This window comes from Coturnix japonica, unplaced genomic scaffold (assembly GCF_054131305.1).
Source record: "Coturnix japonica strain WE unplaced genomic scaffold, WE-NBRP24 Scf045, whole genome shotgun sequence".
Lineage (NCBI taxonomy): Eukaryota > Metazoa > Chordata > Aves > Galliformes > Phasianidae > Coturnix > Coturnix japonica.
This window is the reverse complement of record NW_028188948.1, coordinates 117389-144528: the sequence shown is the minus strand read 5'-3', so window position 1 is coordinate 144528 and position 27140 is coordinate 117389. Positions and strand designations below refer to the sequence as shown.

The following is a 27140-nucleotide window of genomic DNA, read 5'->3' as shown; positions in this document are numbered from 1 at the left end:
AGCTGCTGACAGAGTCATGAAACTGGCACATCAGATCCTTGCAAGTTGGCTTAGACAGGAGATCATAGTTTAAGCATACCTAAAAAGCTGTCTAAGTTGTGCTCTAGAAAAGCGTGTAGTAGAATAATCCCACTTCGACACACTGAAATTATCTATGATTCCAAATTAGAAGACATCTCCGTGATTGCTACATCACCTACTTAGTAAACTGTAAGCCAGCCAAACACAGAGATCTTTGAGGACAAACTAAAACAGAACAGCAGGAAGACCAACAAGAATGACTTGGTAGAATAAAGAAATACCTCAGTACTTTCAACCTCCTCCTGCAAATAGATGAAACCTCCAGTCTGTTTGGACTCCTTAGTAGTTTATTTTAAGCCAAGACTACAGTATAATCGCTTACCGAAGAAGCAGGTATATCTAGAGGGCCAGAAACGACAGTGGAATACAGCTTCCTTTTGCATCGTTTTGGCTTGGTCTCTCCTTCTTCGAGACTTTCAGGTTCGTTTGATTTAGGAGAACTTACTGCTGACATCAGCTTCTTGGCTAGAAGAAATTTGTTTTGATACATAAACCAATCAACTTACTGGTTTTGTGAGTCTTTAAATCACTGAATGCAAAAAAAGCTTCGTAACAAACTTGGTTTATAAATGACACGTAAAATTTAAGTGAAAATACTCAGAAATTGTATTTGTTCATCGAGGTTCTTTATTGCTTCTATAGCTGAAACTGTTTATAGCTTCAGGTATGGCAGCTTAAAGCACGCATTAAAATGGAGTATGAAAGACAATCATGGCTCAGAAGTCGTTGGAAGTCAGAAACTTCAGCAGGAGTTAAACAACAGGCCTAACTTTCGAGCTGACAGAAGCACAAGACAGAACCAACTTTCTCTGTATACTTGTAGGTTTTCACAAATGTAATAATGAATCTCTGAAGAGACGAATGAATGCATTTACTTCATAAATCAAAGGACAACTTAACATGGCAGACAAGTCTAAGAACACATACATTAATAGCCTACAGCAGAAACAAGCCATTCTACAATGTCTAGAAAACATGGAATAAAACTTATTCTACACCAACCTTTAGAGTGTATAATAGAAGGAGAGCTTTGAATAAAATCTCCAACTTTTTGCAGTGTTTCATCCTTCTTTTTAGTCAGTCTTGAAGCATGTACTCGCTTTCTCAGGAAGTAGTCTTTTCCGGATTTCTGTTCAACAGAGATGTGAACATGTGAAACAAGAGCATTGTTTAAACTTCATTTTAGTTCAACGTTATTTTAAGTTGACATTTTGAGCTTTACTACTGACACCTCTGTTCATTATGCTGATGATACCACAACGGCAAGTAATGCAGACAATTTTATACCCTTTAGGGAGTTGTCAAAATCTCAGCTATTTCAAGGCATACGTTTCTTAAAGTTTCTTAATAAGGCAGTAGTTTCTTTAAAAATAGCTCCCAAGCGGTGGAGTTGTTTCTTACATAAGCTGTTCTAATTACATAAAACAAACAAACATACAAAACAGAAGACAACAGATGGGAAAAATCTACTACTCATACTCTGACCATGCCAAGGATACTGCTATCACATGTGAACATCTGTTTTTAATAACTGCCATGCATATTAATGATATGAACCTTAGTTTAATACAAGGGCTTCACTTACAAAAGCACACGATAATACACTAAAGCTTCTCTTCTCAACTATTCAATGTGCAATATCCTTCCCTCCAAATCATTACACAGTACAGCCATGACACGCTCTGGGGACAGACTGACTTGCCCTTTGGTTAGCTTATGGAATTTAATAGGAAGAGCTCATAAGCATGTAAGATTCCCATTCAGGTATACACATAAGGATAAGACACTGCTTCTTTCGTGTGACCACACAATTACAGGAAGTCCCAAGCTAGCTTCAAAACTAGAACAAAAACCAACCATTTTCTCGTCACTTGCAGAGGGTGAATTAAAAGCCATGACACATTTTGTATTTTTCGTGTTCTCACTTTTCACAAAATCCTGGGAAAATAAGACAAGTTTCAGCCATGATTCTTTTGGAAAGAACAATTGATGTCACAAAAGTGAACACTTTAAACACTTTTGCTAATAGTAGGGAAGTATCTGCTAGTGGTAACTATTCCACTGTAAATCAAATAATAAATAAGCATTCAATTATAAAAACAGGACATTAAGATATCAGTATTAGACATCTCATGATGTCTAAAAAGCTGATTTATGTCTACAGGTTTCAAAGAAAATACACAATGGAGTTAAGAGAAATTCCCTTCTCTTAAACCATTATCACTGAGCTTGGCTATTAGTTTTGTTCATTAAAGCAGTTCATTGATTAAATTCTTCAACTACTTTACTGAGGTAGAAATAGCATTTTTTTAATGCTTAAATGAGAATGGTAAAAAGGCATCAGATATTTTGTTTTCTGTTGGGTCTAGGTCATACCTCATCCATGTCATCACTTCTTTTCTTTTTTGCCTTAGGCATTTTCACTCCTAAAGGTATCATGCTGCCGTGCTGCTTTATCTCCATCTTATCAGGTTGCAGAGGTGTCAGTGGGATTTCCAGCTCCGGCTTTGGGAACCGACTAGTTTTGCCATTTTCTGCGGACACTCCAGAAGAGTCGAGGACAGTTTCCAAATGCTCCTGATAGCACAGAAGAATTTTAAGTGCAAGTGTTAAGGTAGCCATGAGATTAAAAAGCTATAAAGCATCTGGAAAAGGATAGGTAAGCATTCAATTTTCCTGCTGTAAGAACACTTGTAACAGAAGGAGTCTATTTCAGTTACAGCAGAGTTTTACCCTTCTTTCCTAGAACTTGTTACATTTAAAATTATTTCCAATCTATGATCACAAAAAAAGTTCTCCATGTTAAACTAAGCCTGATACTTTACAAGTCATTTTTTCTCAAGGGCACAGACAACTACACTTTTTTTAAATAGAGAGTGGTGGTAGAACTGACACGATTTTCTTCATCTCAACTCTGCTGTGTCAGAACTGGGCAGGAACAGGAGCATTTGATTCAAGTGTTCGATTAACTTCCAGCTTAATCTTAGGGAATTTGCCCTTCCTCTTCTACACTAGAGATGTTATTTACATAAGTAAGGTCCAGCTGGCAAGGTGCAAGCCCAGTACAAGTCATTAAAGAACTCCATTGCTATCTTTTCCCTGGAGAGAATACAGGCATTCAAGCAATGACACCGTACTTAAGCTGAAGGCTATCATGTACCTGCTCATGGTCAAATGGCAGCAAATGCACAGCTAAGTGACAGGGAAATGTCAGTATGCATTTCCCCAGCAGCACTTACTGTCCACAATCCACCCAATCCTGTTTTTTTCAACAGGAACAACAAAGTCAGAACTGAGATCACCTGGACTCCTCCTTCTCTATGGCAGGAATTCAGCTAGCATATCAAAAATGAGTTCAGATGCTGGTTGAACACATGGAAGACAGGCTGCTGGGGACATCAGAAAATGGTAGATGGCTGCTTCTACTGCTGCTAGTAACTAGCAAACTCCAGTGTCCCAAACACAGACTAGCAGCTTTTACTACTTACACTGTTCCGACCCCCTGAGGGGAGTCTTCTTCCTCTCAAAAAGTTACCAAAGATTGTAGAAAGACAAAAAGTAGTCAGAGCCACTTTATCAGGCTCTGCTAAGAATCTGAATGGAGTATCACCACCCACTGTATTTCCAAGAATTAAGTTGGTTAATAAATACTTTGTTTTTAAAATATATGTAACTGCTATCTTATGAAAGTTAGCAATTAAAAACTTATATAGGAATGATTAACATCATCTGCTAACAAAACAATATCCAGAAATCCTGCAGAGGAAGAAAATAAGTTCAATTTGCTGTGCCCGTTTCAGTGGCTCCATGAATTTTTTCCAAGTAACTTATCTAATCATGAGCCACTTCATAAGCATTAACATGAGGAGAGTTTTCAACAGCACCTGACAAAAATTCATCACACAATTGTTTCAACAGCTTTTATTCCTATCAAAGGCTATAAAAACAGGTGATCTGATCACCTTGAAAGGGATAAATAAATTAAAACTTGGGAATTGTTTAGAGAACATGAGATCTTTTCCTACTCATTCCTTATCAAAAGCAATACAATCACAACATTTTCAGATCTGAAGTTTCATACTAACCTCAGATTCATTTAATGAAGTGAGGCTCCTAGTACATGGAGGTGACAAATAATTGTCTTCAGCTTTGCATCTTAATGGAATACTTTCTCCAGTTTTAGTTTTGCTTTGTTGTTTCCTAGGCTGTAAATATTTAAAAGGAGTAAAGATTAGGCTATGCATTAGACCTCCAAAATATCTTGAGTTTTCTGAAGTTACAGTGTAAAACCTCAAGCTCAGACGCCACATGAACACGTAAGCTGAAACACAGCACAAGTGTGGGAAGGTAGTAACATCTATTCATTGTGTGATCTTCAGATATACCCTACTGGGTCTCACTAACAGTCTCAGGCAGTATTCTGCCTCCAAAAGAGAGAAAGCGAGACATTATTTAGGGACAAAATCTGTAACGCTGGTCGTTTTGTCATCCATTCCCCCCATACTCTGCACGCTCACAGCTGCTATGTTAGAACACCAAAGGCTAAACCTCTGCCTAATCTTCAGCATCCACATACGAATACATGGAAAACTGCATGGAAAAGTTCCATAATGTACACAGAGAGATGGTGTTCTAGTAAATAAAATATTTTTGAGAAGATGAGAGCTCATGTTTGAGTGGAAGACAAAAAGAACCAACACGTACTCATCACTGAATATGTAGTTAAAGGACTATATGCTAAGAAAAATGATTCCAGCTCCAGTATCTCCTAGGAAAACAGAAGAACAAAAAGGGGTTAACAAGATGTTAAGTACTGACTTTCTCTAAATATAATCATACCTTTTCATTTACAGAGTCATTCCTTCTACTTTGTCTTTCTTCAAGTAAAGGTATTTCTGGCAAACACTGAGGGCTACTGTGGTTAATGCGTTGTTTTAATTCCTTTATAAACTCATCTTTGTCAGCCAGTTCTTTTCTTAACACTTCTATCACAGTTGCATTATCCTAATAAACAGTAAAAACTGCTGAGTTGTGGGATTGGCAAAAGGAATTAACACACACAAGCAGTATTGCAATTACTTAGTAGCATCAGTTTTAGAATTGCAGGCTAGAACACTTAACTATTCAAGAACAGTAACATTTCACGGATTTGTACGGTCACTGTTACAAGTGCAGTAGTCACAGAATTGCCTGGGAAGTTGTAATACAATATATTTTGATTCTTCTATTTTACTTATGTGCTTCAGCCTTCATCTCCCTTAAGATATAATAACCCGAGCTTTTATTTGTTCCCAAATCTTCAGTACTGTGAGAAAGTCGGCAGTTGTAGGGGAAGTTTTGCTATGAGAACATCTTTCTTCTCAGAGAAAGTGAATCCAAACATTCTCAAAAGAGCACAACTCATTTAGTCTTCTGTTTAGCTTCTGAAATTCTATGCTACGGCTTAGATTGGCTATCCTGATTAAAAGCTGGATGTTGAAATAAGAAATGCAACTTCCAGAGATCATCCCCCCTCTGCTTTTTGATGCTTCCCTTAATCTCTCTCCACGTCCCCTTCTGTCTTTTCATGCCATTGTAGATACTACCTCAGAGAAAGCAAAGAAAGTAAGAAACCTGAGACAGAACTACTGTCTGAGTATTGAGCCTAGCTTGGGATCCGGAAATGCTGTGAATTATCAGAAAAAGCTACAGATGTCCAGTCTGATTGTAGGATCATAAGCATCAAACTGACATCTGCTTATCTGAACTACTGAAAAAACTGAAATTTTAGTAATTAACAGAAATTCTGTTTCTGAAGAACAAAAATAAAAGCTGGTGCTTTTTTTGGTTAGTTGCACATGATGTCAATACGACAGTGTTCAAGAACAGAAGCACACCCAGAATACAAAGAGCAGGTACAGGAGTCTTACAGAATTTATGGGTAGCTAATCAGGTAGGAGGAAAGGAGAGCTGACCTTGCTTGAATCCTTTAAGGCAGATTGTCTCAGTTCTGCTATTTCTGTCTCTTTTTGTATGGCATTAGACGCCAAAGTTTTGAGCTGTTCTTCCAAAGCTTCAACAAACTGATCTCTCTCCTCATGCCACTTTTGAAGATTATGGTCCTTTTCCTCCAGCTCCTATATTTCATGTTGAAAGAAAAGCATACACAGTAGAAACAAGCAGAATCTTTAAGACAGACTAGAATTAATAAGTTTTTCATATAGCGTAAATAAGGATTCAAGCTGATAAAAAGAGTTTATGGTAAGACATTTCAATTAACATATCGTGATGTCACTCAACAAGATCAGGTTATATGCATGTATTATATATGTATTTACTATGCAGATTATTGTATTTAAAGCAATCTGCCAGTGCTCTGTAGTGACTAATTATTTGAATATCTTTCATGGTCTACCGCTAATTTCAGTTGGCCACTTTCATTTCGCTCCAATTTTTTTTTTTTTTTTTGACCTTTTTCCTGTTGCTTGGAAAAGGTGCTCTTAATTTTTATTAAATGAATGATGCAAGAAAAATACCTGTTTAAGTTGTTGGATAGTATAGTCTTTATAATCCAGCTCATCCTTAAACTGGTTATTAATCCTTTCAAGTTCTTCCATCTTGTTCCTGAGGGATTCCTCCACAGAACGCATCGTGGACACCTGTAATGTAAGCACAGCTCACGGTTCATTAAAAGACTTCTGTAATCCAACCTGGCCAAATACTTCTTTGTTAAATAAAGAGGAATTCACAAACAAGTGCTGAGTAGGAAAACGACAGCAAGTGCAAGGTTACCAAGGAAGACATGAATTCATTTTTAAGCTTCAATTTTCCACCCCAAGCACACCCAATAAACTTTCAGACTAAGATCCTGCAAAATGGGTTTTAAAATATCTACTTGTTTAATAATTAAATTTTAACTATTAACATCACTGAAGCTGAAATTGAAGAAAAAAAATATACATGCTTATATTAAAGAGCCTCTGGAAATTAGTCTATTTCTCTTCAAGTAAATAGCATTCTTCTTCCCAGTTATCAGCGTTTTTTCACAAGACTTAGGTTTTAGGCTTTGGAGTTACCACGGATACCAATGGCAAGTCACCAGTAACTTAGAGATAATAACAAGTCCCCTCCAGAGGCAGATTAGCTATTCTCTTCACAAACCTTATTCCAGACTACTAACCAACTTTACTTTCCTCTGTTCATTATCTATGCGAAACCATGTTTTAACTTCTGGTCCCCTCTAGAGCTTCAATGGCAACTTTACCTAAGATTTGCTGCTAGCCACACTAGTGTGAAATTTCCAGCTTCATAGTTAAAGTTTGAGAAGTTTTAACAGCAGAAAGCCAAGCATAATCTTACAGAAAAAAATATCTCAGTTGACTACAAACCTCGCTTTGTAGTTGCTGAATTTGTTTCTCGGCATCAGAATGTTTGCCTTTTAGATCTGCATACTCTTCTTCTTTCCTCTGCAAATCTTTTTTCAAATTCAGTACAAGGGCAGAACTCTCAGAAAGAATATTTTCTAGCCTTATGTTAAAAATAAAGAGACAAAGAACATTACTGTTACACATCTCATGGAAACAGCAATTACAGCTTAATCCATGCCCTGCCTGTTGGTTTCTATTTGTAAATAGACTCTTAAATCTATCTAGACCAGTGACAAGATTTAAACAATTACTTTTGAATTTCAGCTTGCTTCTCATAATCAGATTCTGAAGCAATAAATTATTCAGATGCTATTCTGAGGGATGGACAACAAAACCACCAGAAATCCCCATATTATTCTTTATTTCCTTGCACACTCCTGTTTTCCCTTGGAACTCAAGTAGCATACCAAAGCATCCTAAAGTAGTAGTTTGGCCATTGATAAGCATGCAAATGCATTAAGTCGAAGGGATGTTCCCATTAACTATTTTTAACTCTAGTTCATTCTCAAAGGGCTCTAAGTTAACTCAGTGGTTACTTACGATTCTATACGTTGCACTTTCTCCATTTCACTCTTTTCCTTTTCCCGAAGAGAATGTTTCATCTGCTCCAAGCTGTTTTTCAGCTGCATAACTTCTTGAATCAGATTTGCTTTTTTGCTACTTAACTCTTCAACCTTTTTGTCTGCATTTGCAGACTTCTCCTGCAGAGTTGCTGTAACTGTCACCAGATTAACAATAATAGATTCTTTTTCTTTAAGTAATTCATTGAGTTTTGACACATTGTCTTCCATTGTCTTGGAAGCCTCCAGGCGATATTCAAGCTCTCTTATTTTTACCTCACAGTTGGCAACTTCCTCCTGAAATTGTGCAATCACTCTCTGATCTTCTGCAGTCTTTTCTTCAAACTCCTGAGTTTTCTTTTCTATTTGCTCATGTAACTGATTCACAAGATCATCTTCCTGACTAGTGTGAGTTGTAATCTCACATAGCTTCATTACAAGTTGACGATTATGATTTTCAGCATTATTCAGTCCCGCCTTTAGGTTTTCATTGTCTTGAAGCAGTGCTTTGATGTGCTGACATTTTTGTGAGGAAACATCAACAATACTTCTGCATACTTCCCAAATCCTTTCAAGACTATAGTTAAAGGAGAGGTCCTGCACAAGATCTGAGATGGAAGAAGTCTGTGACTGAATGCATGCAGAACTAATTTGAGATGTCCCTGGCTCATCTTTTTCAGAGTCTGAGGAATCCTTTACACTGACAAAGTCAGTACCGATGGCGTGAAACTCTAAGTGACATTTGTATAATTCATCTAATTTGGTCCGCATTTCTTTTACTTGTGACACTTTATCAATTATATATTCTTTGGCAACTTCTATGTTGTTAGTTAGTTGGGCATTTTTGTCTTCTAGTGTCATATTTATAGATTTCTGTTCATCCAGTTCAGAAGCAATTTCCCGATAGTCAGCTTGACCCTGCAGAATTTGTTCACGGAGGACATCAGCTGTTTCTTCAGAAAAAGAAAGCTGAATACGCAGGCTTGTTACCTGCTTACTGAAATCTTCTTTTTTATTTTTTTCTCTTCTGCATTGTTCTTCAAGCACAGTTAAATGATGTTCCAAGATTTCAGTTCTTTCCCTCAGTGCTAGTACTTCCTTTCGGTACGCGGAGCACTTTTGTTTCATGTGTTCAATTGTCCTTTGCTCTACAGTGTTCTTTTTCTTTCTCTCATTTACAACTACTGTAAAACAAACAAACAAACAAACCAAAAAAAAAGGGGAAAAGGAATGTAGCTCAGATTGATTAAAATAATTATTACATAGCAGTTCACAACACCAAGTAGCAACTTCTAAGTGAAACACTGTCGTAATATGCAAGCCATACCCTCACATCACATAGTATTTGATACTAGTGAAGGAATTAAAGTCCTCTGAACACGTAATCAGGTGCCTCAGATTTCTATACAGAATTAAGAGCAAAAGGTTTTCAGGCTGGAAGAACACGTTTACCATGGCACTACTCAAACCTTCAACTCCACACCAGTAGAAAATCTAATTAGATTTAAGAAACATGGGAACGAGATAGATAATTCACAGCTATATTCTTTCTATCTCCCATGCTTCAGCAATCCCTATAAGGCAGCCAGGAATCACTCCATCTACATCTAAATGGTAGATAAACAGTTCTCTAAGAAATTTCATTCCAACTCACAGTCCTCTTACTTTCAAAAGAAAGATAAAACCCTGGACAAGTTGATCACTTAAGTGTTGATATCTGTCTCTCTTATTCAGTTCATCTCTAAACAAAATATGAGGATTCCTACTTCTGTCCACACTTACTCTTTTGCATATAAAGTTCACTCATAAAGTTGTACAAATTTGCAGATTCAAGTTTCCATAAATATTCCATTTTCTTGGGGCTGTTTTTTTCTTTAACTGGTGAGCAATTAGCTAAAATCACAAGCATTTTCTTTCTATCAAAAGCGACTTCTGCTGTATTTCATCATTGCTTTAGAATCCAGTTATGTCCATTCCATAATATGCATACTTTAAGTATTAAAAAAAATAAATATAAGTCAAGACTTACTAGGGATTGGGTCACCACAACAATATATTCAATGGTGATTCTTGTACAGTCCTTTTATTACTACAACTACAGAAATGGAGAATTTTATAGCGCCCACGTGCAGCCTGCATTACATACAGATTCACATGTACTGCATGGAAACAGCCTCTTAACTCATCTAAGGAGTTTTATATACAGCCCTCAACTGATTTAAAAGTCATACTGAAGAAACAGCAGTGGCATATTCCACCCCAAACCAGGTTTTGGGTTTTGACTGCTGCTCCCAGCAACACTAGTGAGGGGAATATGATTTATAAGTAATCTAAACACTTTATGCTGAAAACAACAAGCAAGCACTAAAGCAAGATAAATAAGACTAGGGAGAAGATGTGTAATGTTCAGTCTAGAAGCTCCTTACACAGGAAGTAGGGAAAAAGCATTATTACAGAGCATAGGAAACAAGACCTAAAAGCACAGAGAATGGTGTAAATACCCTGAACTTTAAGCTGAGATAACCTAGCATCTCCTAAAACACTTTTGCTCGTGCTACTTATATAACTAATTCTACAAAAGAACCAGCACAACATACCTGTGCTCATTGTTCTACTGTGTATATTTAACATAGCTAAAGAATATATATTAAGAGTTTTTTGAAATTGGACGCTATTAATACTCACAAATAGAAGAAAATTTTAAAATGATTGAATACTCAGTACTTCTTAACCGAAAACTTCATGCTGACATTGTGACTATCAGCTACCCATTTTAATTCCTATGTGGAGCATTGCTGTCATTAATTTTTAAATGAGAGCTTTGGTCATATGATTAGAACAAACCCACTACTATTTGGAGTATGGAGGAGTCCACATCCCTCCCTCAGTCTCTGGTAAGATGCTTATATGTGATGCCATTCAGTGGTCACATTAGGATTCAATATTTATGCCAAATAAAGGCAGCAGGGACAAATCATCCAAGAACAGCATCTTATCCAAAGAAGGCCTTGACTTTCTCCCTTGCACATATTTTGCAAGAGGAATACAATAAAGGAAGGGACTACAGCTAAGTTTTAGAGTTTCCCTTCTACATTGTATATGCCTTCCGTAATTCTAGGAACACTGATGCTCAGCTGTGCCCAGAAGTGAAGTTAAATGCATCAGAGCTTATCCAAACCATTTTGCTCAAATATTGCCCATGAGCGAGCAATTAGCAGGTCTTCAACAATTTTGATAGTTGCTTCAGGAAAAACAAAACAAACAAACAAAAAAAAGCACTTGAGCAGCTGATGCTACTCAGAAGATCAGCAACAGCAGTTGAAACAATCCTAAAGAAACTGCTTTAAAACTATTACCAAATCTGAAAGTGCATCAACAGATGAGGAAAAAGCAGCAAAAAGGAAAAAAATAGTGCAAAAAACTTTTAATTGAATAACATTCAAAAATGAACAGCATAGGACCTTCTGAAAAAGGGATATTTACATAACAGTTACTTCTATTTACAGTTTAACACAGTGGCTTTTCTCCTTATACCATAAGGTAACGTGCTTCACAGCCTTTTGCTTCCTATCCGGAATAGGAAGCAATTTATTGTTTTGGAAGACACCCTGTTCAACGATGGAAGAAACTGTACCTTTCTTTGGAGGTGGCTCTTCCACAGTAGGCTTATCTTCATCAGTACTGCGCTTTCTTCCCACTTCCAACTCAGTTTTATCTTGTTTCAGTGCTTTAACTGAAAGCACTGAAAATTGGCTGCTTTCAGTTCCTTTATTAGTGTTCTCTTCTGCCGGTTCTGCTTTAATGGTAGTTAAATGGTAGGTAGTCTTTTCCTGTATTGATATAAGATCAGTTACATTGAAGCTTAACAAAAGGAGCACTTAAGTCTCAGTAATCTTCTGTAGGCAAATATTTACACAAAACCATACAGCTAAAATATTTACCCGGTGACTCTATAGACATCAGTTACAAATCTCAATAGCAGACAGAACAAGTACACCTTCAGATAATGACAAGTGCAATACTCGGTAGAGTATACAAGGGAAAGCAAGAGCCTAGCAGGTTACAAAGTAAAAGACTTGCACACAATCAAGAGTTTACCAGTTTATCAAAGAATTTCCTGTTTCCAAGAAGTCAACAAAATTACAAACATGGTCAAAGAGCAAATGGTCAGCTCTCATACAAGTTCATCACATCACACTTCTGCTAAGCTGCTAAAATCACTTTCATCGTGACAGATATAATCCAACCTTAAAGCTTAGTCAGCTCTGTCACGCATATTTTAGATTGTGTCCTTGACCACAAGTGAAGCTTCCTTACTTACAAGATGACGATTGTTAAGCCATGCTGGCACTGCCAAGGACTGATTATTCATCTTTAGTAACTTATGAAAAGAAAAGCCTCAGAAGTGTTCAGGCCACACAATCTCACAGATAGAGTTGGAGCCTTGTTCTTGGAAGAAGTAATAGGTGAGGACATGACTACTCATCACAGTCAGCTTTAATACCATGGAAGTACTAAGTTGCAGTGATGCAGACAGTCAAAGACTAAGAAGGGTCAAGTTGCTAAGCTTACAAGGTTAGAGATCTGAGTGACAGAATTAACTATAAATGTTTTCAGAGCTACTTCAGGCTACCAAACATCAAAAAATGAACAAAAACCACCAGAAGTGGTATGCACACATACTTAATCAAGCTAGTCTTCACATATTCACTAGCTCGCGGTACATTAGTCAGGATAAAGTTTTATGGACTGCATAGATCGTGGAGATATCCTGACCATTCATACTCGTACTTCCAACTCTACTCAACATACTTTTACTGTTGCTCTTCCTCTGATGTAGGAGTGTGAGGCAGGAGTTAGTGGAACACGCTGATATTTTTGTTGTTTGTGTTAACAACAACTACCTTCAGATAAATTTGAATTGTTTACAATTTCAAGCGAGTACCAGCTACATACAGAAAATCAGTTTTCCAAAAATGTGTTGATTACAAGCATAGAATTAGTGTTTTTCTTTTTTTGTATAAGGATATGGAGATGTGTAAAACTCACATAATCTTTTACTTTTTCCTCTAAATGAGATTTTAAGTCTTGTAGCTCTGTAATAATGTCATCTTTCTGCACCACGATGTCCATTAGCTCTCGAACCCTTTCATTTTGTGCATTCATTTTCTTAGAAATAAAAAATAAAAAAAATTCAGTCATCAGATTCTAATGGAGTGTTAAGTAGCTGAATTACACAATGCATTAAAGGCAAATTCAGTTAAGCTAAGCTCGGTAAGAAATCTATTAATGGAGCCTACTGGAATAGCATTTTAAGCTACCACAAGTTGGTATTAAAACAATTTTACACAACATCTTCTTGATAAAGTTACCTCAGTTGCTTCTTTAAGTTGCTCAACAGACTCATCCAATTTAATCATCTGCATTTCAAAGTCTGTAACACACAGAAAAGGTTGTATTACATAAGTAGCCAATAGATAGTTTATTAAGTAATCAATTTTTCCAGATATTCTAATGTTTAGGTAGCTTTTGAACAGATTAATTAATTTGCATGTGGTCTTCACTTATTGGGAGTGATTCAAAAGTTTTCTATATTTCTTGGAACGAAAACATTGCATCAACAAGACATAAAGAAGAGTAGAGATTACAATATAAAAGTAAAAATCAAGATATAGACATTTAACCCCATACTTACGAAAGCGTAAAGCTGCTAGTTGCAGTTTAAAGGAGAGGGAGGAAAAAAGAAAAGAAATAACCAAAAACCGTGGAATTGCTGAACCTGAATATACACAAGGAACAAACTATCACTTATCTACAGGCTATGGTTCCAAAGGTAGAACATCTCCTCTAATTCCTACTCAAACTGGTTATTTCTATTTTATATTAATGAACTATTTCTGTCTTCTACCTTTCACATCGCATAACTCACCTTTGTTCTTCTGCATTAGCTCTTCTTCAGTTTTAAGTAGTTTGGTGTTTTTCTCTGTTAGCTCTTCTTTGGTCTCCATCAGTTCAAAGTTAGTTTTCTCCAGCTGCTTTTCAAACCAGCCAGTATCTTCCTTCGGGTCCCCCAGGGATACAATGGAACTATGTGCTGCCTCAGCTTGCTCTTTAATATCCATGACATCATAATGCACAGAATCAAGAATGCCCTCAGGATCAACACAGGTGTCAGGCACTATGCTATGTTCTCCACCCTGAAACGTAATTTATAATCAGTTAAAACTGGTGAATAGCTGACTACATAATAGCTGTTATTTCTTCAGATAGTCTGGATAGCCACTATGAAGACAGCCATACAAGAAGTTTTTAATTTCAGCTTCAAAACCCACCTCACAAATTCACATACAACATGACAGTGATTCGTATGGGGGGAAGATAAGTGGCATTCTAGTAACAGCTAATATATTTTATAGTATTTGATGACCGCGCTCCCTTTTTTTTTTTTTTTTTTTTTTTTTTTAAAATATTACCCCAGATTGTTCTCCTTCAAATTTAACGTACAAGTTCGGACTCCCCTTTTCTTTGTATACAGCGTAAATTTTCATTTTGTGTTGCAGAAACAAGGAAAACGCCCAAATTCCCAAAGCTTTCTGAAACTGTTCTTAAGGCTCAGCAACTATTCCTGCTAGATGAAGAATAGATGTATCTTGCTCATCATACAGCAACACAGCATGCACTTCTTTGTAAACAGCCTTGTGTTTCTTTAAGATGTGCCCATAACATTTAAATAGTAAAAAGGAAAATATTTAAGAAAAAAAAAAAGAAAAATACCAGGGTGTCATGGTTTAATAATTTTGTAATTTTGCTATCAGTATTCCACATCATAACATCATATAAAGCATGAATAATTTTACTGCTCCCGAACACTTGCAGTATATTGATGATATTGTCGTGTGGGGCCATACAGCAGCAGAGATTTTCAAGAAAAGAAAACAGATAATCCTAATTCTTTTGCAAGCTGGTTTTGCCATTAAGCGCAGCAAGGTGAAGGGGTCTGCCCAGGAAATCCAGTTCTTAGGTGTAAAATGGCAAGATGGGCATCGACACATCCCAGCAGATGTGATTGACAAAATCACTGCTATGTCTCCGCCCACCAACAAGACAGAGACCCAATCTTTTCTGGGAGTAGTGGGCTTCTGGAGAATGCATGTCCCAAACTACAGCCACATAGTGAGCCCCCTCTATCAGGTAACACGGAAGAAGAATAATTTCTCATGGGGTCCTGAGCAGCAGCAGGCTTTTGAGCAAAGAAAACAAGAGATAGCCCGTGCCGTGGCCTTGGGGCCAGTACGGACAGGACAGGATGTAAAGAACATCCTCTACACTGCTGCTGGAGAGAAAGGTCCCACTTGGAGTTTGTGGCAAAGAGCTTTAGGAGAAACCCAAGGCCAACCCCCGGGACTTTGGAGTCGAGCATATAAGGGTCTGAGGAGTGCTACACTCCAACTGAGAAGGAGATCTTAGCCGTGTACGAGGGGGTTTGGGCTGCTTCTGAAGTAGTTGGGACAGAGGTTCAGCTCCTTCTAGCACCTCGCTTGCCTGTGGCCCCCCTGTCACGGACACAGGTAGATTTTTGTTTAAACCGTGACAACTACCCAGAATGCAGCATAAGGGAATTTTTGCCTAGAACTCTGGAGGACTATTTTTAACTCAGAAAGGTCAGAGATAGAAAGTTCACACTGATTTCTGGGTCACCAGCCTCACCGTACATCAGCATTTTTGGTTTTTAAATGATACATAAAGTTCTCAGTGGCACTGCTCTGGTCGGTAGCTGCCTTTCTGTGCAGCTTGCTCTGTGCATGGCTTGTGAACCGCTATTCAGGCCAGACAGCTGCAGCCCCAAAGACCTGCCATAAATGTACAAATTCTACCAGGATAATGTCTTGGTAGTGGAGAAACAGGATGCGCAGTCATATGGCTCTCACACATACCTTGTACAACCAGCTTGGCTCTGGACTGGGCATCACCAATGTCACAGGTGTACACGTCACTGTCACTTTTCTCCAGATTTTTTATGCTCAGCTGCAGGTCTCGTCCTTTCTGTGCCCTCTTGTATTTCCTGCCAGGCCTGAGCTCAGCAATGCCTTTCCTCCATATGACGAAGGATGCAGCTTTCTCGCTCTGACATGTAAAAAGTGCACTTCCACTTTCTTCAATTTTCACATCTGAAAGTTCCTTGATAAAGTAATTAGGTTTTTCTGGAAGGAAAAAAAAAAGGATGAGGGTGTAGGACAAAGGGATTTGTTACCCCAACAAGTCCCAAGCATACAGAGGTGTCCTGAATCTCCTTTGCCCTCATTTCAGAATATCACATAGAGATGCAAAGAGTCTAAGAAGACCACAGAGTCCACCCATTTACATAGGTTTGATAATTCCAGTAGATATCTGGAAAGTTCAATACCATTATACATGCGCTGTTAGGATCTCATCTGATAAACTGCATATAGTTTTGATTACACATATTCAATATAGACTAATTCAGATTGCCATCTTTTCTTGGCTCACTAACACCCAAGATCATAGAATCATAGAATGATCACAGAATCATAGAGTGGCCTGAGTAGAAAAGGACCTCAAAGAGCATCTAGTTTCAAACCCCCTCCAAGGGGTCACCAACCACCAGATCAGGCTGCCCAGATCCACATCACACTGGAGAATCATTCAGTTTCCAGATTATTTTAAGGAAAAGATTTTAATCCATCATATTTTCTGAAAACTAAGAATTGATCCTGCTCAAGGAAACAGAAGAGAAAAACATCACCCACATGCTGCAGATATTTACCTCGACTTCTCTACATGCCATCCCCAGTGTGCTTTTCAACTCACCTTGCACAGTGACCCTGGCTTTTGTTATGGAGTCCTCTGTCTCACAGCGGTACTCCCCACTGTCCTTGGCAGTAGAGTCATGGATGATCAGAATGGCCCCAGTTCCCTCCTGCTGCAAGTCGTACTTCTGGCTTTTTCTGATTGCTTTGCCATCCTTGTACCACCTGATGTTCAAATCCGGTTTTGACAGCTCACAGCTCAGGCTGATGTCCTGCCCTGCTGCTGCTGTCTTATCCTCCAGCTGTTTTGAAACCTCAGTAGGTTTTCCTGGAAGAAAACAAGCTTTTTGAGTAACATACACTTAGGGTAGGATGCCTCTCTCAAAATACATACATCTACATGCTGGAGATAAGTTAGAGAGGCACTTGCAACAGACGCCATCCTACAGCCAGCAGTAATCTGCAAAGTACAGACAATAGAATTCCAGGCAGCATTTATTCTCTCTTAAATCTACCCAATTGAGGATGATGAACCATGTCTGAAAACTGCCTCTTTCTTCTCTCCACTCATCACACTGGGAGCCTCGGATGATGCTCTCAGATGCACATGCTCTAGATAGGAATTTGTTGTACAGCTAGATGATGTGAAGGCCATCCCTTCAGCTTATACTTAGAGGATATTTGCTCCCACAGTTCCCTCAACAGATCATTCCTGATTTACTGTTAATGGAACAAGCTGTAGTGAGATGCCCATTTCCAACACTACCCCAGTGCTTTGGGTAGTTCTCACATTTGTGTAAAATGTTTCCTCCTTTTACTTATTTTTAAGAGAAATTCTCAGTGCTTTGAGGTTCAAGTAGAAGGTTGCTATTCACTTTAACCATATTATGAGTTAGCTCTCACGACAATCTTATCAGAAGACAGTTGAAGGAATCAGGCCTCAGAATCTCTCCCATCTCATTACCTTTCACAGACAGAGAGGCTTTGGAGGTTAGACCACGGGCAGTAAAAACGACTTCCTCAGTGTCCGTAGGAGTCACACTTTTGATAATGTGAGTATATTTCCGACTCACGTTAGAAGCTTTAAATCGCCCACCACTTTCCACTCTGCTTCCAGTCAGTGTCCACTTGAACTCATCAATGCTTTCATGGGACAGAATGCATTCAAAAGTACAATCTTCTCCCTCCTGGATTTCAGTGTTTTTCAGCCATTTGGTAATGCCACTATTCAGCTCTGGAAGGTAAGAGATAGGTTAGTATGAGGTTTATATGGAGAAAAGGCATTTGTGACTGACATGAGTAGCAGTACTGGTGTTTTAACTCAGGATTTGCAGAACATGGCTGTGTTCCTTACTGATGTATTCTCTAAGACATTCTCCACTCAGAATTACCAGAAAGCTATAAAAAAAAAGAGACGTAAATCTCTTGTCTTTGCTCTGGAAGAACTACAATTAGAGCAGCTCAGTCCATGGAGCAGAATGAAGATTCAATGAGCTACAGAGGGAACAACCTAACAGAGAGGACAACTCTAGGAAGCTGGGTGAGAAAAAGGGTTTTGCCTATGACAAGAAATTAACTGTTTCTATTAGCTAATTTGTTACCATCCTACCCCTACTGGTGTTCAAACCATTTCTCCATTTTAGGGATGTTTAGAAAGGAAATATTTCCAGGACATTCTTGACATGTTTGGTGATTTTCATGGCAAAATGAGATACATTTACATCAAAAGCAATGGGAATTTTCCAGACATCACTGTGCTAAATTGCAGTAATACACTTCTATTGTAGAAACTATTAAGGCTCGTGGGGGAATAGGTGTAAGACATAGTGACCATACTGAATGTGCTTTTAGCACTCCTTTACTTTCCACAGTACTTACCCTGAATGCCGACCTTTGATTTGGCAACATCAGTGCCAATATCACAGGTATAGAAACCTGCATCTGACTTCTCAAGGTCATGGATAAGGGGACATAGGGTCTTCCCAGACTGTACCAGCTCATACTTGTTGCCAGAAGTGAGCACAACACCGTCCTTCTTCCACACTGGTTTGACCTTCTCTTTAGAGACTTCGCATTCCAATTTAATCACACCCCGCTCCTCACCAAAAACATCATCCAAGGACTTCATGAAGACAGCAGGGTTCTCTGCAGTTAAAAAGGCAAAACAGAACAATGTGATACAGAAGTTGAGACATTTCCAGTTGCTTTCAGATTTTTAAAGAGGGATAAATAAATCTTTACCAGTACTGATGACATCAATATAGAACCTAAAGTGGTTTCATGTCTGTTGACTGAATGCACTTTATGGAATTCTGAACTAATCAGTAGGAGAATACAGGGAACAGGAGGGACAGCCTGCATTGCCGGTGGGTGGGACTGATATCATATGAAGTAATTGGGATGCAGCTCTTCTAAAGCTGGAGAGCTGGCATTGCCCTCACATGGAGCAGAGCTCATACAGCAGGCCACAGGATTAAGAGGATTAGCTGCTGAACAATTTTGATTTTCCCGTTTTATTGACTCCTTTTATCTATCTTCTATTTCACACATCAGATGTTTATACTGGGGAAAAAACTTCCACCAAATGCAAAAGAAAGGAGAAAGAGGAAATCCTTCAAACTCTGAGCGCATAGAGTAAAAGAGCTTAATTGCTGGGGAGAGCAGATCAGAATCACAGTACCCTTAGAATTGGAGGAGACCCTTAAAGGCCATCTAGCCCAGATCCCCTGCAATAAAAAGGGACATTCACAGCTAGATCAGGTTGCTCACAGCCTGGTCATTAGTCATCCCAGAGGCAAAACACACATTGAATGATCTCTCCTTCAGTCATAAATCCTTGGAGACAACAGCATTGACACTGCATGTTACTGAAGCAGTAAAAGAAACTGCTCTTGTAACTCTCCTTGTGCTAAATAAAATGATGATAAAAAGCAATGGAATGCTTTGGCAGGACACCAAAACCATCCTCCTTCCTTGATATCTGCTGCAATGGAACCTTCCACTGGAAGAAAGCCTCTGATGATTTGTCACCCCAGAGAGGTCAGCTTTAGAAGCAGGACTGCTGCACAATAGAATGAACTGGAGCTCCTTAGCATCTCTTACATCCAGGAGGGGTGTGATCAGACCCACCTATCACCTTCAGGTGCGCTTTCTGACACCTTGTCTGACTTCACTGTCACTGTGCCAGCATCCTCAGGCTTAACCTGCTTCATTGTCAGTGTGCAGCAATTGCCAACGTTCTTGATGTCATTGTAATTGTTGGTGTAAAGGAGGTTGCCATTCAGGAACCATTCCACGTCCTCGTCATCATGGGACAGCTCGCAGGAGAAGACAGCAGAGCTCTCTTCTTCAATTTCCACATCCTGCAGGTGCTTCGTTACTTCTACATTGCAGGCTGTGGGGAAACAAGGTGAACTGTTACCACTGTTACTATAAATCATACTGGGATGTGGTAGAATGGTAGGACTAGATGATCTTTGTGTAATCTTCTCAGTGAACATTATACGTTTATAAATTTAGCAGGAGAGAATGGCAGAAATCAACCCCAAGAAGAGAAATCTGAGGTGAAATAGGACATGGAAGAGGCCACCCTCCCTGCTCATACCTTCAGCTGTCAGCGTGGCCTCAGTCTCTGCAATTCCTGCCTTGCACTTGTACACACCAGCATCATCGGGCTTCAGCTTCAGAATCTTGAGCTCTGCTGAATGCTTATCCCTCTTGATCTTGTACTTCTCAGAGGGCTTGATGAGTGTGTGGCCCTTGAACCATTTCACAATTTTTGGAGAAGGCCTGAAGTCACAGGACAGGATGACAGAATGACGTTCCAAAGCTGTCTTGTCCTCCAACTTCCTGGTGATTTCTATATGGTAATCTGCAAAGCAGGGGTGGAAGAGAAGAAAGGATGAGGACAATTGGAAGAAGAGGAAAGTCTCTTGCGTGTATTCCATTCCAATTAATGTCATGTTCACAATGGTTCTTTGAACCACTCTAAAGATAAAACAAACGATTGTCTATAGGGAATGCCATTGACTACATTTCTATAAAGTAATACTGTATATTATCTACCAAATGCAAGGTCCAGCTCTTGTTCTGTGCTCCCACAAAACAAATTGCTCCCAATTCTTGAGGCTTTTATTCAAATAAGAGTGAGTTGAGTTGAATAAGAGAGAGTTGAAAATATAACAAGTACTTTAGGATGTGAATGGAGACTCTTACGCTGGGGACAACAGCAGATAAAAAGCCTGCAAGTTTCTTTCAGATGAAATCAATGACAAACTGCATCAAATTTAGGTGCTACCAAACTTAAACTTGTCTAGTTCAGAAATACAATTAATTTCACCTGATCTGACTTCTTTGGTATAGCCAAGGACAAAACCTCAGCTCTGTAGATCTGAATAGTAAGCACATCACAGCTATTCAAACAGATCTTTTACTGAGATGCAGCTGTCTCATTGATTGTCCAACGGCTTTGAACTGGAAATGGAGCAGACCCTCCAGACACACACACAATATTTCAAAGACCCCAGTGAAGGAAGGCTGTACGTTAATTAATTCTTCATCTTCATGATGTAAACCAAGCCTGGATATGTTACCTCTGACAAGCAGATTGGCTGTGGATTTTGATTTGCCAATTGAGAACTGAATGGTGCTTGTCATATCAGTGGTGGTTTTCGGTATGGTCAGCTGGTGGATGGTGCCTTCTTGCTGCATAATCAAGTTTCTGCCAGCCTGTAAGACTTCCCCACGTAGGAATACCACTTGGGAGGTTTCACAGAAGGAATGGATATCTCGCATTCAAATTTGGCTTCTTCAGGCTCAGTCACATAGTCATCACACAGCTCCTTCACTAGATTAATGGATTGCTCTTTAAGAAGGATGGAACAAGAGAAAGCAGAGATTTAGAAGGAATGTAAAAAACCCTTACATTATCACCCCACTTACTCACGTCAGCATTACTGCACATGAACACTACACCTATCAGCTCAGAATGCCTTAAAACATCATTAAAAAATAATAGAAAGAAAAGAATGTTGTTAAGAAGTCAGAGAATAAGACTGACAACCTGAAAAGAGCCCAGATCTTCTGATTCCCAGTCCAACATCCAAATCAAACCATGACCTTCCCATCCCGGTATCAAACTCCTCGCATTACGAAATGGAAAAGAGGTTCAATGAAACACGGACATTGATAATTACTTTGGTTAAATACAGCAACTTAGCTCTGAACAACAAGTTTTCACCTAGTAAAGGTCTCTGTAGCTCAAATGTAATGACTCTACTTAGGAGAAATTCATTTTCCAGGAAGTTCTTGCCCTTATAATGTTAACAGTGGCAAAGGTGGGGACTGAACTCTTGAGTAGTGTGCTAACTCAAATGTCTCCCTTTTCTTTATCACACTTAACATCATATATATACCCTAACATTGTATATATTAAAAAAAAAAAAAACAACCCTGTGCTCTTTTCAAACAGCAAGAGAAAATGAAGAAAAAGTCAAGCTATGTTTTTTATCCCTCAACGTTCAAACACAAATCTGAAGTCTAAACGTAGAAAATCAACCTCCTAAGAAAATAATCTGTTTTACTTAGCGAAAGTAAATTGCAAAAGAGAAGCTGGATATTTTGTGGGCAGAAAGGTAGGTAGGTAGGAGTTTTTATTTCTGTGAAAGGTCCTGGTGGTGTTTAACTTCCTTGAAATTAAAGCAAAGGATGTTAGCTCATTTATAACATAATTTAATCAAAATTGTCATGAGAAGCATAATTACCTTTAACTGAAAGATGGGCACGAGATTCTGCCTTTTCTGCTAGAGATTTTATTTCTGCTGCATCCTTGACTTGGACACGTGTGTAAGTCACCGAGTAGCTCTTTCCTGAAGCAGAGAACCACAGAGTCACTAAGGCTGGAAAAGACCACTAAGGTCATCTAGTCCAACCGCCAGCTCATCCCTACCAAACTGTGCTCTTGAGAGCAAACCCACAACTACACTTGGCTTCCTTGAGCAAAGAGCTCTGAGGCACGTGGCCAGGCTGAGCATCATCCATCTGGTTTCACAGCATCACTGCCTGTTCTCTCATGTCAATGAAACCACACATTCCTCCACGTCCACATCCCCACCAAAGCGGAATCTAAACATGGCTTCTACAAGGACTGACCAAATGTGGCCACCGTCACCTTCAAAGTACCTGATACAGAAGGATCACACTCACTGTCAGACAAAACCTCTTTGGAGAGGTGAACTGACTGCCCTGTTCACCCCCACTTTCGAAATAACTGCACTCATTTCCTACCTGCTCCCGGCAGTGTGGGATGGTGGGATAGCATCACACTTCCCACACTAAGCATCCCACCATGTCACTTGTTCCACCCTAACCTCAGTCCCAAAACAAAAGGGGAACTCCCTTCTGAACCTTCTTCATTTCAGATGTCTTATATGCTTGATCTCCAACCCACCCCCCACTCAGGAGAAAGATCCCCCTCTTACACCCTACCATCTTGCCGCATACTGATGTTGTCATCAGCCTTCAGCTTGTTGTCATCTTTGTACCACTGGCTCTGAACCTCATCGTGTGAAATCTCACAGACAAAAGATGCACTCCCATATTCATTCACTTCCACATCTTCCAGTGCTTTAACAATCTTGATATCTCCAGCTGTGAAACACTAGAGATATATTTGTCAGGGTATTTCCAGAACTGAGTGCAGCATCTTTTCCTTACACATATTTGCATAGAAAATAAGTAGGATTATGTTTTATTCTAAACCATCATCCATTCCTGAGTCATTTCTCTATTCAACACAGTCAATGCATTATTGCCATTGAACTAAAAGATAGACTTACTAGCTACAATGGAGCTCCCTGCAAACAGTTTTCATGGAAACCAGAATCTCATTTATTCTAAAACCTTTCAAGCAAAATTAAGGGTAGAAAAACAATAGAACTGAATGAATCTTTAAGGTCATTTAGTTCCAGTCCCCCTGCTATAGGCAGGGACACCTCCCTCCAGACCAACTCTTCTCCTCAGGGTCAAGGCTTCTCTCAAATCATTCTCCTCTAAGCCTGTGCCTGTGCTTGGGATTGCCCTGACCCAGGTGCAGGGCCTTGTACTTGGCCACACTCAAGTTCATGAGGCTGCCAAGGGCCCACCTCTCCAGCCTGTCCAGGTCCCTCTGGGTAGCATCCCTTCCCTCTAGCACATCAACAGCACCGCTCAGCTTGGTGTCATCTGCAAACTTGCTGAGGCTGCATTTGATTCCACTGTCCTTGTTGCCTACAAAAATGTTAAATAACACTGGTCCCAACACCACCCTCCACCTGGACACTGAACTATTGACTGCAGCTCTCTAAGTCTGACCATCCAGACAGTTCCCTATCCTGCAACTGGTCCATCCATCAAAACCATTTTTCTCCAGTTTGGTGACCAGGATGTCATGCAGGACAGGATCAAATGCTCTGCACAGGTCCAAGTAGATGATGTCAGTTGCTCTCCCATTATCCACTGATGCTGTTACTCCATCATGAAAGGCCACCAAGTTTGTCAGGCATGGCTTGACTTTGAGGAACCCATATTGGTTACCACCAATCTCCTCATCTTCATTTTCCAAACTATGCCAAGGAGAACTAGACAGAACTCTACAATGTCGTGTCACTACAAACCTGTCTGAATCATTGGCTTCTCTGCATGCTCATCACTAGTCTCTCCTTAGCTTGTGTGCCCACAGTGTATAGGGAATGTCAGCCACAAATCTTACCTAGGGGACATCTTTGCTTCAAAATCCCTTGAACATCACACAATCCCTTTTAACTCTCCAGGTCTGCACTTATTTGTGTCAGAATCAGACCATATTTCTGTGCTGCTATTTCCCTTTCCTTCTGAAGGGCCTGGATACAACTTGGATTAACCAGAGGAGCAGAGTTCCTGCATAAAACAGCCTGTACTGAAACAGCAACCCAACCTGGTTGCAGACTGAGAGAGAAAATGAGAGTTCACCACCTGTGAATAATGAGACTTCTCTTATTTCCCTGGGAAGTAATGCCCACTTTTTTACTTTGACGGAGCTCCTTCCCATCATAGAAGGGAAAATATCAAGTCAAATCTACATTAGTCCTTCCATCTCTGCACTCAGCAAAGGGAGCCTTCAGATCTATGCTTAATTCACCCAATTCCCTAGAATTAATGGAACTGTACTTACTGGAACATATGCTGAAGCTTAAGCACAGTGCAGTGTTTTCAACATGTAGGAATAGCTATAGAACATGCATAAATTCTGGCTGACCTATGACAGCTTAAAGCACTGCGGAGGACTGTTAACAAGCCCGTTTGGACATCACCTTGAATAAATGACGTTATCCCCAAGTAAGGGAAGGAACAGCTGAGCACCGGGGAGGTACACAAAGGGCCAGAGCAAACTCTCACACTGTTAGGTGCAAAGAAAACTGAGATTTCACCCTAAAACCCAGTTCACAACAAGGCTACAAAATCCTGGCTGAGAATTTCTGAATGCTCACCAGTTGTTTCCAGCTCGAAGGTCATCTTCTGGCCAGCAGCCTCGCAGATGTATTCTCCAGCATCTTTCTTCTCCAGCTGCTCCACAACCAGACGCCGTGTTTTGCCCACACATTCCAGTTTGAACCTTCTGGAGGAGGCAAGCAGTCTTCCATCCTTGTACCATTTTACTTTGGTTGTATCCTGTGCTACTTCACAGCTGAGGGAGGCACTTGCTGCCAGGGCAGCACTCACCTCTTTCTGCACCTGCTCCTGGTTTATAAACACAGGTTTTGGCTCTGAGGGAAGAAAAGAAAAACAGAAGGACTGAAATGAGACCATCTTGCAGGTTTGTATGTACAGGTTGGAACAGGTTTAGGTTACCACTTGTGCCCAAACTAATAGCCTTCACTAGAGAATATCAGCTCTTCTGTTGAAACAAAGTGTCAAATCTAGGCAAGAAAGAACCTAGGAACTGAAGGAACCAAGAGTCCTTGAACACCAGTCCCATGGTTGCAAGTCACTATGCAAACATATTGAACCCAAAAGAACATCTGTCCTGCAGGCAACCAAAACCTGAGTTCCTTTTACTTAAGACCCACTGTGAAACATCAAAACACATAAACATGTGATAGTCAAACCACTGGCTGCCTTTTCATGACCCAGAACAGTACTCCTGGCTTCCTGAACAGACTCCTCATGGCCTCTACCACTGCCACAACTGTGACTGTCAAAGGCACAAAGGAAATATGCTCACCAACGCAGTCCTTTGTTCTTTGTGTGTGATTTGCAGATATATATTTTACTTTGAGCTCTGGGAATAGTCAGCTCTACCAGGTCTCTTACTGTGAGTAGCAGACTCACCTATCCAGATGCAGCCTCCAACATAAAGGCATAGTAAAAAGGCAGTGTACTACTAGGAGAAGTTCCTGCTTCTCCTGCCATGAAAGGCTGCACGTAGAACATGCACTCCAGCCTCACTGCACATACTTATCTTAGTCAAATGTTTCGGTGAACAAGAATTACAGTTTGGGATCTCAGGCACAGGAGAGATTTGAATAATATCTTGAACACTGCTTCCATTGTACATATATCAGTAATTATTATTCTACAGACAGACTGAAACAGGTCTTTGTGCCATACTAAAACCAAATACTTGCTACAAACCCAGGCAATCAAGTATAGGGGAAAAACCTCAGCACAGACTACTGCACCTGGATCACTGTATAATAGAAACTAGATTTTACTTTACTGTTCTCTGCTGTATTTCAGACAACACCTGTCTTACCTGTGACACGAATCTTGAAGGTGAGTTTCTGGCCAGCAGCCTCGCAGCTGTACTCCCCTGCATCTTTCTTCTCCACCTGGCTCACCACCAGCCGACGCTGTTTGCCCTCTGACTCTACCCTGAACTTCTTGCTCCAGGTGATCAGTTTCCCCTCCTTGTACCACTTCACCTCCGTCTTCTCCTGGGCCACCTTGCAGCTCAGCGTGGCATTTTCTGTTGGTGCAGCCTTCACCTCCTTCTGCACCTTCTCCTTGTTGATAAAAGCATCCACTGCTTCTGGAATTTAAGGCAAACGGGCACATTTAAGACATGAATCTTTTCTACACAGCCTTCCCCAAATGCCCAAATTAGTCTTTGGACTGTACCGTTGAGGACAGCTTTCCCACTCACATTTCCTGACAGTGCTATGAACTGAATGCCAACATCTGAACTATATCAATTGCCAGTGAAGAACTTCCTCCCTGCCAGACCAAAACAGTTTAGATAGCCCTAAACTTGTTTTCATTTCCACCAGTATCATGTTCCAAAATCTTCAAAAATTAAAAAACACCCCTTT

At 39.7% G+C, this 27140-nt stretch overlaps 1 protein-coding gene and 1 long non-coding RNA gene across 2 annotated transcripts; both read right to left on the bottom strand.

Moving 5' to 3' along the window:
* Window positions 1–346: 346 nt before the first annotated feature.
* LOC146752406 (kinesin-like protein KIF20B) lies at window positions 347–18956 on the bottom strand. Its single transcript, XM_085531869.1, has 18 exons — window positions 18694–18956; window positions 17780–18049; window positions 16877–17143; window positions 15982–16248; window positions 13977–14225; window positions 13420–13481; window positions 13097–13216; window positions 11682–11877; window positions 8028–9231; window positions 7449–7587; window positions 6597–6719; window positions 6036–6197; window positions 4921–5085; window positions 4167–4286; window positions 2458–2658; window positions 1939–2019; window positions 1084–1210; window positions 347–546 (listed from the first exon to the last, which is right to left on the bottom strand). The coding sequence occupies exons 1-18, from the start codon at window positions 18941–18943 to the stop codon at window positions 374–376; spliced, it is 4176 nt and encodes a 1391-aa protein (XP_085387995.1). The 5' UTR covers window positions 18944–18956; the 3' UTR covers window positions 347–373.
* A 4461-nt stretch (window positions 18957–23417) lies between these two features.
* LOC146752405 (uncharacterized) lies at window positions 23418–25595 on the bottom strand. Its single transcript, XR_014940602.1, has 2 exons — window positions 25320–25595; window positions 23418–23473 (listed from the first exon to the last, which is right to left on the bottom strand). It is a non-coding gene; the product is annotated as an uncharacterized LOC146752405 (long non-coding RNA).
* Between the last annotated feature and the right edge of the window lie 1545 nt (window positions 25596–27140).

Excerpts from the sequence above, each read along its gene's own strand:
- LOC146752406 (XM_085531869.1), bottom strand. The coding sequence starts at position 18,943 with ATGAAGTCCTTGGATGATGTTTTTGGTGAGGAGCGGGGTGTGATTAAA. Across the intron at positions 6,198-6,596 it reads CTATCCAACAACTTAAACAG|GAGCTGGAGGAAAAGGACCA; the intron begins GTATTTTTCTTG and ends CATGAAATATAG. Across the intron at positions 1,211-1,938 it reads CTGCAAGTGACGAGAAAATG|AAATCCGGAAAAGACTACTT; the intron begins GTTGGTTTTTGT and ends TCTGTTGAACAG.